The sequence below is a fragment of the Coregonus clupeaformis genome, unplaced genomic scaffold (assembly GCF_020615455.1).
Source record: "Coregonus clupeaformis isolate EN_2021a unplaced genomic scaffold, ASM2061545v1 scaf0580, whole genome shotgun sequence".
NCBI lineage: Eukaryota > Metazoa > Chordata > Actinopteri > Salmoniformes > Salmonidae > Coregonus > Coregonus clupeaformis.
The window spans coordinates 107,501-120,155 of NW_025534035.1; the positions used below are offsets into that span (position 1 = coordinate 107,501).

Genomic DNA, 12,655 nt, shown 5'->3' on the forward strand with positions numbered 1-12,655 from the left:
ACTGTGTGTGTTTGTAGTCTCTGTCTGTCCATCTCTGACAGAAGACGAGCAGCACTTCCTGGCCTTCTGACTTTTGTCTGACAGGAGAAGAAAAAAACTGTCAGACCTCAGAAAATTGTAGTTCAAAGAAAACAAGCTTGGAAAGTATCCGTTGATTTTTTTGTGCCAACGTTTCAGGTGGAGAACGTACTGTAAAAATAAATAAAAAAAACGTTCTGCTGACATTCACCCTAATACTGACCTTCCTGAGCGATCTCCCACAGGTCCAGCGCTACTGTGAAGGCCTGGGCGACCGTTAGAGTCACAGCCTGAGCCTGGAATCCACGGAAACCACAGAGTATAACACAAGGTTTTTATTTTTATTTTATTTCACCTTTATTTAACCAGGTAAGCCAGTTGAGAACAAGTTCTCATTTACAACTGCGACCTGGCCAAGATAAAGCAAAGCAGTGCGATTAAAAACAACAACAACACAGAGTTACATATGGAATAAACAAAAACATACAGTCAATAACACAATAGAAAATATATATACAGTGTGTGCGAATGTAGTAAGTTATGGAGGTAAGGCAATAAATAGGCCGTAGTGCAAAAATAGTTACAATTTCGTATTAAGTTGACTGTGGTTGCTAGTAGCTACAGTAACACAAGATGGAGCCAGATACCATCGTCATCTAAAGGAAGCGTTGTTCTGCATTGGAAACACTATTTTAATAATTGGTAACTTCTCGTGTAATGTTTCCCTGGTGCCTTATAAAGCAATAGAAATTAACATTTTACTTCATCGGTGTTTAATTCTGATATTCAGCCATGTGTATAGAGATCCTGGTTCGAATCCAGGCTCTGTCGTAGCCGGCCGCGACCGGGAGACCCATGGGGCGGCGCACAATTGGCCCAGCGACGTCCAGGGTAGGGGAGGGAATGGCCGGCAGGGATGTAGCTCAGTTGGTAGAGCATGGTGTTTGCAACACCAGGGTTGTGGGTTCGATTCCCACGGGGGGTATGATTTTTTAAAATAATAATGTATGCACTCACTAAAAACTGTAAGTCGCTCTGGATAAGAGCGTCTGCAAAAAAAAAAAAAATGTGTCTGGGATCATTATCAAATCTTATCAACAGTGATGGAAAGTGAAAAGTCTTTTGAACTAGTGCCCCACTTGTCACTTACGATCTTCTTCTTGTGACAGAGGAAGGCGTGGCACTCGAGCGTCTCGTTGAACTGAATCTGGGAAACGTAGGCAAACACCTTGTCCTGAGTTTTATCTGCCGTACAGTAGGAGATTCTGCAGGAGGGGAGAAAAAATACTCCCAGGGTATGGAAAAACATGACATAAAACATCCCACAACCCTCCCCTGGCTACATGTACAGTATATTTTAACTAGTAGATGGAGTAAAAAAGAAATCCATTGGTGATGATCAATTCATTTACACGTAATCTTCATCATAAGAGGTTTTTCACATTTTTACAAAACATTTTCCATGATAATTTGATTTGTAATTAAAGTATATTGGATACCCATCTATCTCTGCCCTATAGACCCCATGCCATCCATCACATTTAGAGAGAGAGAGAGAGATATAGGATGAAACGTTTTAAACTAGTAACTCCACTCTGCTCTTCCTAACCTGTTGCATATGGATGAGCAGCAGGCCAATCACAGCAGGGTGTGAAGGGGGAAGTCATGAATATTAAGTAGGCCATAGATCACAGATGGACCATGAAAGAGGTGGTATCCCAAATGCCACCCTATTTCCTATATAGTGCACTACTTATGACCAGGGCCCTATAGGGAACAGGGTGTCATTTGTGACGCAGCCTCGGAGTATCGCAGAGCAGATCAGAAAAGAACTGAACAAATCACTAAAGCTTTACGGTCTTAAAACCTCATTGCTGAAGCTTATGCTGTCTTGTCAGAGCTCTAAAACCTCTGAAGGGGCTTAGAAAGAAATTAATTAATTACCAGTTAATCATTATTGGCACCCAGGGGCCTTATGTATCTATTAGTGTGCTGATCTAGGATCAGGACCCCTTTGTCCATGTAATCTTTTTAATTGTGACCCAAAAGACAAACCTGATCCAAGATCTATTAACGCAACATCACAAGCAAATGGGAATCAGACAAATAAATAAACAAATAATAGCTGTGTAACTAATTATCACAGCCAACAAAACAAAGCAAAGATTAACTATTTATTGATGCCATGTTCAAAACATTATCAACTACATTTCCGATCCTGGCACGCATCAACTGTACACCTGGTCTATGGGAATACTGTATGTTCAACTCTCAGCAAACCCTATTGCCATGCAGCAAATCCACAGAAAGCTCTGGTGAGTGGTTGGTTCTAAAGGCCTATCTAAAAGCCAATCTGAGTGGTTTGTTCTAAAGGCCTGTCTAAAATCCTGAGTGGCGCAGTGGTCTAAGGCACTGCATCGCAGTGCTAACTGTGCCACTAGAGATCCTGGTTCAAATCCAGGCTCTGTCGCCGCCGGCTGCGACCGGGAGACTCATGGGCGGTGCACAATTGGCCCAGCGTCGTCCAGGGTAGGGGAGGGAATGGCCGGCAGGGATGTAGCTCAGTTGATAGAGCATGGCGTTTGCAACGCCAGGGTTGTGGGTTCGATTCCCACGGGGGGCCAGTATAAAAAAAGATGTATTCACTAACTGTAAGTCGCTCTGGATAAGATCGTCTGCTAAATAATGTAAAAGCCAATCTGAGTGGTTGGTTCTAAAGGCCTGTCTAAAAGCCAATCTGTGGTTGGTTCTAAAGGCCTGTCTAAAGGCCAATCTGAGTGGTTGGTTCTAAAGGCTTGTCTAAAAGCCAATCTAAACAATGTTGACAGCTTCCCACTGATCCATACCACATACAGACTGTGTCCCAAATGTGTCACATCCCAAAGCTGCTTTCCTTATGCAGAGTGTTGGAGGTTGCACACACACTCACACACACACACACACACACAGGCTGTGGATAGAAATAGCTGTGTATATTAAGTAGACAACAGAGACAGTGTTTGACCCTCTCTCTCCATAGTCTTCTGGCTTTATACAAACCTTTTAGTCATAGTAGCCAGCGTGCAGATTGGAGTCATAACCACACTGTTTTCTTTCATCATAGCAGGTTGGAGTCATAACCACACTGTTTTCTTTAGTCATAGCAGGTTAGAGTCATAACCACACTGTTTTCTTTAATCATAGCAGGTTGGAGTCATAACCACACTGTTTTCTTTAGTCATAGCAGGTTGGAGTCATAACCACACTGTTTTCTTTAGTCATAGCAGGTTAGAGTCATAACCATACTGTTTTCTTTAATCATAGCAGCCAGCGTGCAGGTTAGAGTCATAACCATACTGTTTTCTTTAATCATAGCAGCCAGCGTGCAGGTTGGAGTCATAACCACACTGTTTTCTTTCATCATAGCAGGTTGGAGTCATAACCACACTGTTTTCTTTAGTCATAGCAGGTTAGAGTCATAACCATACTGTTTTCTTTAATCATAGCAGCCAGCGTGCAGGTTAGAGTCATAACCATACTGTTTTCTTTAATCATAGCAGGTTGGAGTCATAACCACACTGTTTTCTTTAGTCATAGCAGGTTGGAGTCATAACCACACTGTTTTCTTTAGTCATAGCAGGTTGGAGTCATAACCACACTGTTTTCTTTAGTCATAGCAGGTTAGAGTCATAACCATACTGTTTTCTTTAATCATAGCAGCCAGCGTGCAGGTTAGAGTCATAACCATACTGTTTTCTTTAATCATAGCAGGTTGGAGTCATAACCACTGTTTTCTTTAGTCATAGCAGCCAGCGTGCAGGTTGGAGTCATAGCTCTAGGTAGCTAACTCTGTTCTGTTCTACCAAATATTTTCATAACTAACCCAAGATAGACCACAGCCTGTTATTTCCAATGGGGAAAAAATTATTATATTTCACCTGCTGCCGCTGACTATCAGGTGAGGCAGGCTGTTGCTGAGTGAGTGAGTGGTGAGGAACGGAGTTGTGTGTGTGTGTTGAGAGAGCACTGCAGCATGCAGCTCAGTCCACTATTGGCTGAGTCACGTGAGTGTGAGAGGAGACAGCGAAGCTATTTAACTTGGGCATTATGCACCAGTGGAAATTTGACATTGAAGTTATGGAACTCCCTCGCGTGCTTCTGCTATGGGGAAAAGTAATCAATGGAACTGCCATTAAATGTGGAGAATGGCCATGTTTTGTTAATTACATTGGAAGTTATCAACGGTAACAGTAGTCAGATTAGGCTACAGGTAAACAAAAAATAAATAAATAAACACTGGCTGTTGTTGACACGCATATTCAGTTCATATCATTATTATTCATATTTAATTTAGCAATTTAAATTTCGACCCCATCCCCAGTAGCCTGTTCCAGCAGGCTATTGGAAAACACAAGAACGTCTTACCTCGAAATCGCCTCGCTATTCAAGTTGAATAAATGAGTCTGTTAATTTGAACTAGGCAAGCTGCTAAATCAGTTTACATCTTGCCTACATATTGTCTAGGCTACTGCAGGCTATCTGAAGATGCAGGCCTATCAGGGGCAATAGTCTAGCTAATCAAACCATGGAAAAGTTGAATTACAATCATAAACCCAGATTTTACACTGTAACCTCTGCCTATAACAGAACATGTACTATTATGTTGGTAACCAGTTTCTAACAGCAATAAGGCACCCTGGGGGTTTGTGGTGTATGGCCAATATACCACGGCTAACGGCTGTATCGTCTCATGTCTGAGCCGTTGAACGGCGACTCCACTTGTCTCTGTACTGATGTTTTGCCTGTTTGATTGCCTTTTACGGAGGGAATAACTACACTGTTTGTATTCTGCCATGTTCCCAGTCACCTTGCCATGGTTAAATGCGGTGGTTCGCGCTTTCAGTTTTGCGTGAATGCTGCCGTCTATCCACGGTTTCTGGTTATGGTAGGTTTTAATAGTCACTGATGAACTCAGTCACCGTGTCCGTGTAAACGTCAATGTTATTCTCAGAGGCTACCCGGAACATATCCCAGTCCGCATGATCAGAACAATCTTGAAGCATGGATTCCGATTGCTCAGACCAGCGTTGAATAGACCTTAGCACGGATACTTCCTGTTTGAGTTTCTGCCTATAGGAAGGGAGGAGCAAAATGGAGTCGTGATCTGATTTGCCGAAGTGAGGGCGAGGGAGGGCCTTGTAGGCATCTCGAAAAGGTGAGTAGCAGTGGTCTAGTGTTTGTTGGCTCGATAACGTTACGGAAATATAATTTATTGTATAAATGTGGCAACTCCTCTCTTGCTGTGAGAAATAAAATGGGGCTAGTTTTCAGGCGGGTAATGGGCATGGAAATTTGAGCTAGTCCTGTAAACCCTGACCATATTAGGTAGTGTGTGTAAACAGTAACCAGATGCTTCACATTTATACATCCGGTGAAATATCTGTCTTATTGTTCCATCTGTGGTTCAACTCTTCTCTAGCTAGCTAGCTCACTCTGTTTTACTCTGCTCTGGCTAGCTAGCTCTGCTCTGTTCTACTCTGGCTAGCTAGCCCTTGCTCTGCTCTGTTAACATTTTAGTCATTTAGCAGACGCTCTTATCCAGAGCGACTTACAGTTAGTGAGTGCATACATTTTCATACTGGCCCCCCGTGGGAATCGAACCCACAACCCAGGCGTTGCAAATGCCATGCTCTACCAACTGAGCTACACGGGGCCAGTTCTACTCTGTTCTGTTCTACTCTCTTCTGCTCTGTTCTGCTCTGTTCTGTTCTGTTCTGTTCTGTTCTGTTCTGTTCTGTTCTGTTCTGCTCTGCTCTGCTCTGTTCTGCTCTGTTCTGTTCTGTTCTGTTCTGTTCTGCTCTGCTCTGCTCTGCTCTGTTCTGCTCTGTTCTGCTCTGTTCTGTTCTGTTCTGTTCTGTTCTGCTCTGCTCTGCTCTGCTCTGCTCTGTTCTGCTCTGCTCTGCTCTGTTCTGCTCTGCTCTGTTCTGCTCTGTTCTGCTCTGTTCTGCTCTGCTCTGTTCTGTTCTGTTCTGCTCTGTTCTGCTCTGTTCTGCTCTGTTCTGTTCTGCTCTGTTCTGTTCTGCTCTGTTCTGTTCTGTTCTGTTCTGCTCTGTTCTGTTCTGTTCTGCTCTGTTCTGTTCTGCTCTGTTCTGTTCTGTTCTGTTCTGCTCTGTTCTGTTCTGCTCTGCTCTAGCTAGCTCGCTCTGTTTTACTCTGCTCTAGCTAGCTCGCTCTGTTTTACTCTGCTCTAGTTAGCTCGCTCTGTTTTACTCTGCTCTAGTTAGCTCTTGCTCTGCTCTGTTCTGCTCTGGCTAGTTAGCTCTTGCTCTGCTCTGCTCTGGCTAGCTAGCTCACTCTGTTCTACTCTGCTCTGGCTAGCTAGCTCACTCTGTTCTACTCTGCTCTGGCTAGCTAGCTCACTCTGTTCTACTCTGCTCTGGCTAGCTAGCTCACTCTGTTCTACTCTGCTCTGGCTAGCTAGCTCACTCTGTTCTACTCTGCTCTGGCTAGCTAGCTCTGTTTTACTCTGCTCTAGTTAGCTCTTGCTCTGTTTTACTCTGCTCTAGCTAGCTCGCTCTGTTTTACTCTGCTCTAGTTAGCTCGCTCTGTTTTACTCTGCTCTAGTTAGCTCTTGCTCTGTTTTACTCTGCTCTAGTTAGCTCTTGCTCTGTTCTACTCTGCTCTGGCTAGCTAGCTCTTGCTCTGCTCTGTTCTGCTCTAGCTAGCTAGCTCTTGCTCTGTTCTGTTCTACTCTGTATTCTACACATCAATGTCATTGGAAGCCCAATTAGTGTCCACTGTGGAGGAATTATTCTTCAACACCCTTTCCACTGACACGCCACATGCACACACCAAACACACACACTGATACACACACACACACACACACACACACACACACACACACACACACACACACACACACACACGCGCGCCACACACCGAACACACACATACACACACACTGATACACACACACAACTGACAGGGTTTGCGATGTCCGTGTGAACGTGTCTCGCCAGAACTTCACACTCCAGACTGTTCAGAAGATGTGTGTTTTGTAATGGGTATTAGTTGAACTGTTAGCCATACAACATATCAACAGAGAAAACTACTGGACTAATTTGGACATCATCAGATATCATTTGATACTCATATGACTGTTAAATAAGGAAAATAAGGTCACGTGTTTATGGTTGTGGTGCATACTGTATAACTTTGTTGTTGCTTAAACATCATCACAACATAAAGCTTTCATTATTAAAGGATTCACCACTGCTTTTATATCACACATAGAATGACCTGTTTACAATTAATAATAATAAGCCATTTAGCAGACGCTTTTATCCAAAGCGACTTACAGTCATGTGTGCATACATTTTTGCGTATGGGTGGTCCCGGGGATCGAACCCACTACCCTGGCGTTACAAGCACCATGCTCTACCAATTGAGCTACAGAGGACTACAATTACATGTGTTTGGGTATCTATTAGAGAGAGAGAGAGAGAGAGAGAGAGAGAGAGAGAGAGAGAGAGAGAGAGAGAGAGAGAGAGAGAGAGAGAGAGAGAGAGAGAGAGAGAGAGAGAGAGAGAGAGAGAGAGAGAGAGAGAGAGAGAGAGAGAGAGAGAGAGAGAGAGAGAGAGAGAGAGAGAGAGAGAGAGAGAGAGAGAGAGAGAGAGAGAGAGAGAGAGAGAGAGAGAGAGAGAGAGAGAGAGAGAGAGAGAGAGAGAGAGAGAGAGAGAGAGAGAGAGAGAGAGACATAATGATTTATAATAGTATGGGTCCATGTTTCTCTATGATACTTGGGGGGCTCATTGTGTGAGTGTGTGTGTTTGCTATGTGTGCGTCTCTCCGTCATTAACTCCTCTGTCAAACAACAAGCGTGTGATAACCCTCGCTCGGATCTCCTGCAGTGTTTCTGGCTGTGTCTCTGATGAGCAGCGTGACCCAAATAGCAATGCCCAAGACACCCAACTATATAATATAATATCTCTCTATGCAGCTCCAGGTAGCCATTTGATTAGCTGTTCAGGAGTCTTATGGACGTAGACTTTGGTGCTCCGGTACCGCTTGCAGTGCGGCAGCAGAGAGAACAGTCTATGACTAGGGTGGTATAGAGGTCCTGGATGGCAGGAAGCTTGGCCCCAGTGATGTACTGGGCCATCCGCACTACTCTCTGTAGTGCCTTGCGGTAGGAGACCGAGCAGTTGCCATACCAGGCGGTGATGCAACCAGTCAGGATGCTCTCGATGGTGCAGCTGTAGAACCTTTTGAGGATCTGAGGACCCATGCCCAATCTTTTCAGTCTCCTGAGGGGGAATAGGTTTTGTTGTGCCCTCTTCATGACTGTCTAGGTGTGCTTGGACCATGTTAGTTTGTTGGTGATGTGGACACCAAGGAACTTGAAGCTCTCAACCTGCTCCGCTACAGCCCCGTCGATGAGAATGGGGGCGTGCTCGGTCCTCCTTTTCCTGTAGTCATCTACTTCCAAGAATCTCCTGTCTGAATAATGTTTTACAGCAACAGGGTATTTCAAGTCCATGCCAAACATTGAGAGACAGAAACTATGTAAGATTATACTCAATCCACATGAATCTACATTACATCTGAATATAATAATATAATAGAATGGAATCCAGGTCAGCTGGAGACGAGTTTGTTTGTAAAATGTGAATAAATAATATGAATCTTATTTTCTTTTAGAGTGGAGTAAATACACTGTAGAGTGCAGATCCTGATGGCAAGGAGCACACACACACACACACACACACACACACACACACACACACACACACACACACACACACACACACACACACACACACACACACACACACACACACACACACACACACACACACACACACACACACACACACACACACAGGCGTATCATACAACGGTAAGCATGCATTATGTCCTTTGGCATTCAAAGAGACTGTGCTAAAGAGAATCGATCGGGGGGGGGGGGGTCAACCTAACACACAGAGAGGAGCCTTTTGAACTGACAGAATAACATCAGGAAGCTCAGTCCACACCCAGCCTGAATAACAGAAGACTAACTCTGTTCTCCTCTCCTCTATTCTCCATTCTATTCTCCTCTCCTCTCCTCTAGTCTCCTCTCCTCTCCTCTCTAGTCTCCTCTCCTCTCCTCTCCTCTCCTCTCCTCTCCTCTCCTCTCCTCTCCTCTCCTCTCCTCTCCTCTCCTCTCCTCTCCTCCCCTCTCCTCTATTTTCCTCTCCTCTCCTCTCCTCTCCTCTCCTCTCCTCTCCTCTCCTCTCCTCCCCTCTCCTCTATTTTCCTCTCCTCTATTCTCCTCTTCTAGATTACAGTTGTCAGCTTTTCTTTTATTTCCATAGCCTCAGTGTTTGTTTTCCATCCTTGGTTCAATCCTGGCCTGAGGTGATTCTCACAACCTTGGATACACACAATTAAGATACACACACATTTACGTACACACACACACTCATAAAGAAATACAGAGACACAATTATACACACAATCATTTACACAAACACACACTTACACATGCACATACACAAAATACCCCCCTCAAATATACAGCATCCACCCCTCAAAGCATATACATAGATTGAGCAGAAGAGAGAAGAGAGAGGGGCTGATGATAATGTGGACGTGGAATAAATCCTGCATCAAACTAAACCTTGTTATCCTTTTTGACTGCCTGGCTGCTCCCATGACTGGTACACCAGACCTGACCAGTCTTAGCATGGGCACAGGAGAAGGTCATTAGTACTGGGCGATGTGGGGGAGCATAGAGCTGGTTGTCAGATGTATAGAAATGATAGGATGATTAGAGGAGAAGAGGAGAGGGGGATGATTAGAGGAGGAGAGGAGAGGGGGATGATTAGAGGAGAAGAGGAGAGGGGGATGATTAGAGGAGGAGAGGAGAGGGGGATGATTAGAGGAGGAGAGGAGAGGGGGATGATTAGAGAAGGAGAGGAGAGGGGGGATGATTAGAGGAGGAGAGGAGAGGGGGATGATTAGAGGAGGAGAGGAGAGGGGGATGATTAGATGAGGAGAGGAGAGGGGGATGATTAGAGGAGGAGAGGAGAGGGGGATGATTAGAGGAGGAGAGGAGAGGGGGATGATTAGAGGAGGAGAGGAGAGGGGGATGATTAGATGAGGAGAGGAGAGGGGGATGATTAGAGGAGGAGAGGAGAGGGGGATGATTAGAGGAGGAGAGGAGAGGGGGATGATTAGAGGAGGAGAGGAGAGGGGGATGATTAGAGGAGGAGAGGAGAGGGGGATGATTAGAGGAGGAGAGGAGAGGGGGGATGATTAGAGGAGGAGAGGAGAGGGGGATGATTAGAGGAGGAGAGGGGGATGATTAGAGGAGGAGAGGAGAGGGGAATGATTAGAGGAGGAGAGGAGAGGGGGGATGATTAGAGGAGGAGAGGAGAGGGGGGATGATTAGAGGAGGAGAGGGGGGATGATTAGAGGAGGAGAGGAGAGGGGGATGATTAGAGGAGGAGAGGAGAGGGGGATGATTAGAGGAGGAGAGGAGAGGGGGGATGATTAGAGGAGGAGAGGAGAGGGGGGATGATTAGAGGAGGAGAGGAGAGGGGGATGATTAGAGGAGGAGAGGAGAGGAGAGGGGGATGATTAGAGGAGGAGAGGAGAGGGGGATGATTAGAGGAGGAGAGGAGAGGGGGATGATTAGAGGAGGAGAGGAGAGGAGAGGGGGATGATTAGAGGAGGAGAGGAGAGGGGGATGATTAGAGGAGGAGAGGAGAGGGGGATGATTAGAGGAGGAGAGGAGAGGGGGATGATTAGAGGAGGAGAGGAGAGGGGGATGATTAGATGAGGAGAGGAGAGGGGGATGAAAGGGAAGGATGATGTCTGCTGTAACTGATAAGATGGATCAGCATGGGTGTGTAACCTTCTTAACATACACACTTGGATCACACAAGATACGCTGCCACATTCACCCCCCTTGTCCTCCTCCCAAGCCCCCAACAACCCCCTCTCCAGCCCCCTGTGCTTCAACCCCACTCCCAGTGATTCTAGTCCAGGAGGCCATATGATGTTCACAGCCTAATCCTCACCGTCAGGAGATCCAGTCTGAATAACACTACACTGGACCTGAGGGGGTATAGCTGCCATACACGTCACCAAATACACATGTATCTATCATACACACATCACCATGACCACACATCAGACCCCCCCATCACCATGGCCACATCCACACATCAGACAATAATTTGTGGAGATGAGTAGCTAGCTAGCTAACCATCAAGCTAAAAAGCCTATGGGCCCGACTGACTCTGGCTCTCTCCACCGTGACCATCCATGCCTGATGTTCCTCCGCTCTCAATGTCTCCGTGACCATCCATGCCTGATGTTCCTCCGCTCTCAAAGTCTCCGTGACCATCCATGCCTGATGTTCCTCCGCTCTCAATGTCTCCGTGACCATCCATGCCTGAAGTTCCTCCGCTCTCAATGTCTCCGTGACCATCCATGGCTGATGTTCCTCCGCTCTCAATGTCTCCGTGACCATCCATGCCTGATGTTCCTCCGCTCTCAATGTCTCCGTGACCATCCATGCCTGATGTTCCTCCGCTCTCAATGTCATCAGAACTGCTTCAATTCATCATCCTTCCAGTCCCTGACTTCCATACCATGTTACAATTATATAGTTTTTTATTTGTTGTTGTAGTTTGTATTTGTTGTTGTAGTTTGTATTTGTTGTAGTTTGTGATGTTCTTTTGCATATGCAATTCAGCTTTTAGCTGCCATGTATACAAAATAAAACTAAACTATATGGTGACGTTCTCTATGACGTCGTTATGATGTAATATTGTTTACCTGTATATGGAGACGTTCTCTATGAGGTCGTTATGATGTCATATTGTTTACCTGTATATGGAGACGTTCTCTATGAGGTCATTATGATGTCATATTGTTTACCTGTATATGGAGACGTTCTCTATGAGGTCATTATGATGTCATATTGTTTACCTGTATATGGAGACGTTCTCTATGAGGTCATTATGATGTCATATTGTTTACCTGTATATGGAGACGTTCTCTATGAGGTCATTATGATGTCATATTGTTTACCTGTGTATGGAGACGTTCTCTATGAGGTCATTATGATGTCATATTGTTTACCTGTATATGGAGACGTTCTCTATGAGGTCATTATGATGTCATATTGTTTACCTGTATATGGAGACGTTCTCTATGAGGTCATTATGATGTCATTTAGTTTTTTTGTTTTTTTGGGGGGGGTAGATCAGCTTTCATAATACAGATAGATTGTAACTTCCATCAATGTAATTGTCTGCATCACTTCCAATCCCCCATATGTTATTTTTCTCGCAAATATATATATATATATATATATATATATATATATATATACACATATATATACATACATATACATACACATACATATACACATACATATACATTATATATATATATATACATATCCTTTAAAAAAATATATTTACCATTATTACTTTCCAACCCTACAACCCCTTTCTAATTGGAGTAAACTAGTGAACAACAACGCTTAGGCCTCTACTTCCAGCTTATACATACTATATACATTTTATGGACACAGTCAACTTTACAAAAATTATATTTTGTTTGTTTTTACTCCTGAACTTCCTCTACCCTCAAC

General features: G+C 44.5%; 1 protein-coding gene across 1 annotated transcript in view; it reads right to left on the minus strand.

The window, feature by feature from the left end:
* LOC121566095 (low density lipoprotein receptor adapter protein 1-like) overlaps window positions 1-12,655 on the minus strand; it is a 123,599-nt gene that overhangs the window by 27,116 nt on the left and 83,828 nt on the right. Inside the window, exons 4-6 of the mRNA XM_045216028.1 lie at window positions 1,169-1,283; window positions 242-314; window positions 1-77 (exon numbers count right to left, since the gene is read on the minus strand). The exon at window positions 1-77 is cut by the window's left edge and continues 7 nt beyond it. Coding sequence (XP_045071963.1) covers window positions 1-77; window positions 242-314; window positions 1,169-1,283 — 265 coding nt within the window. The remainder of the gene's footprint in view (window positions 78-241; window positions 315-1,168; window positions 1,284-12,655) is intronic.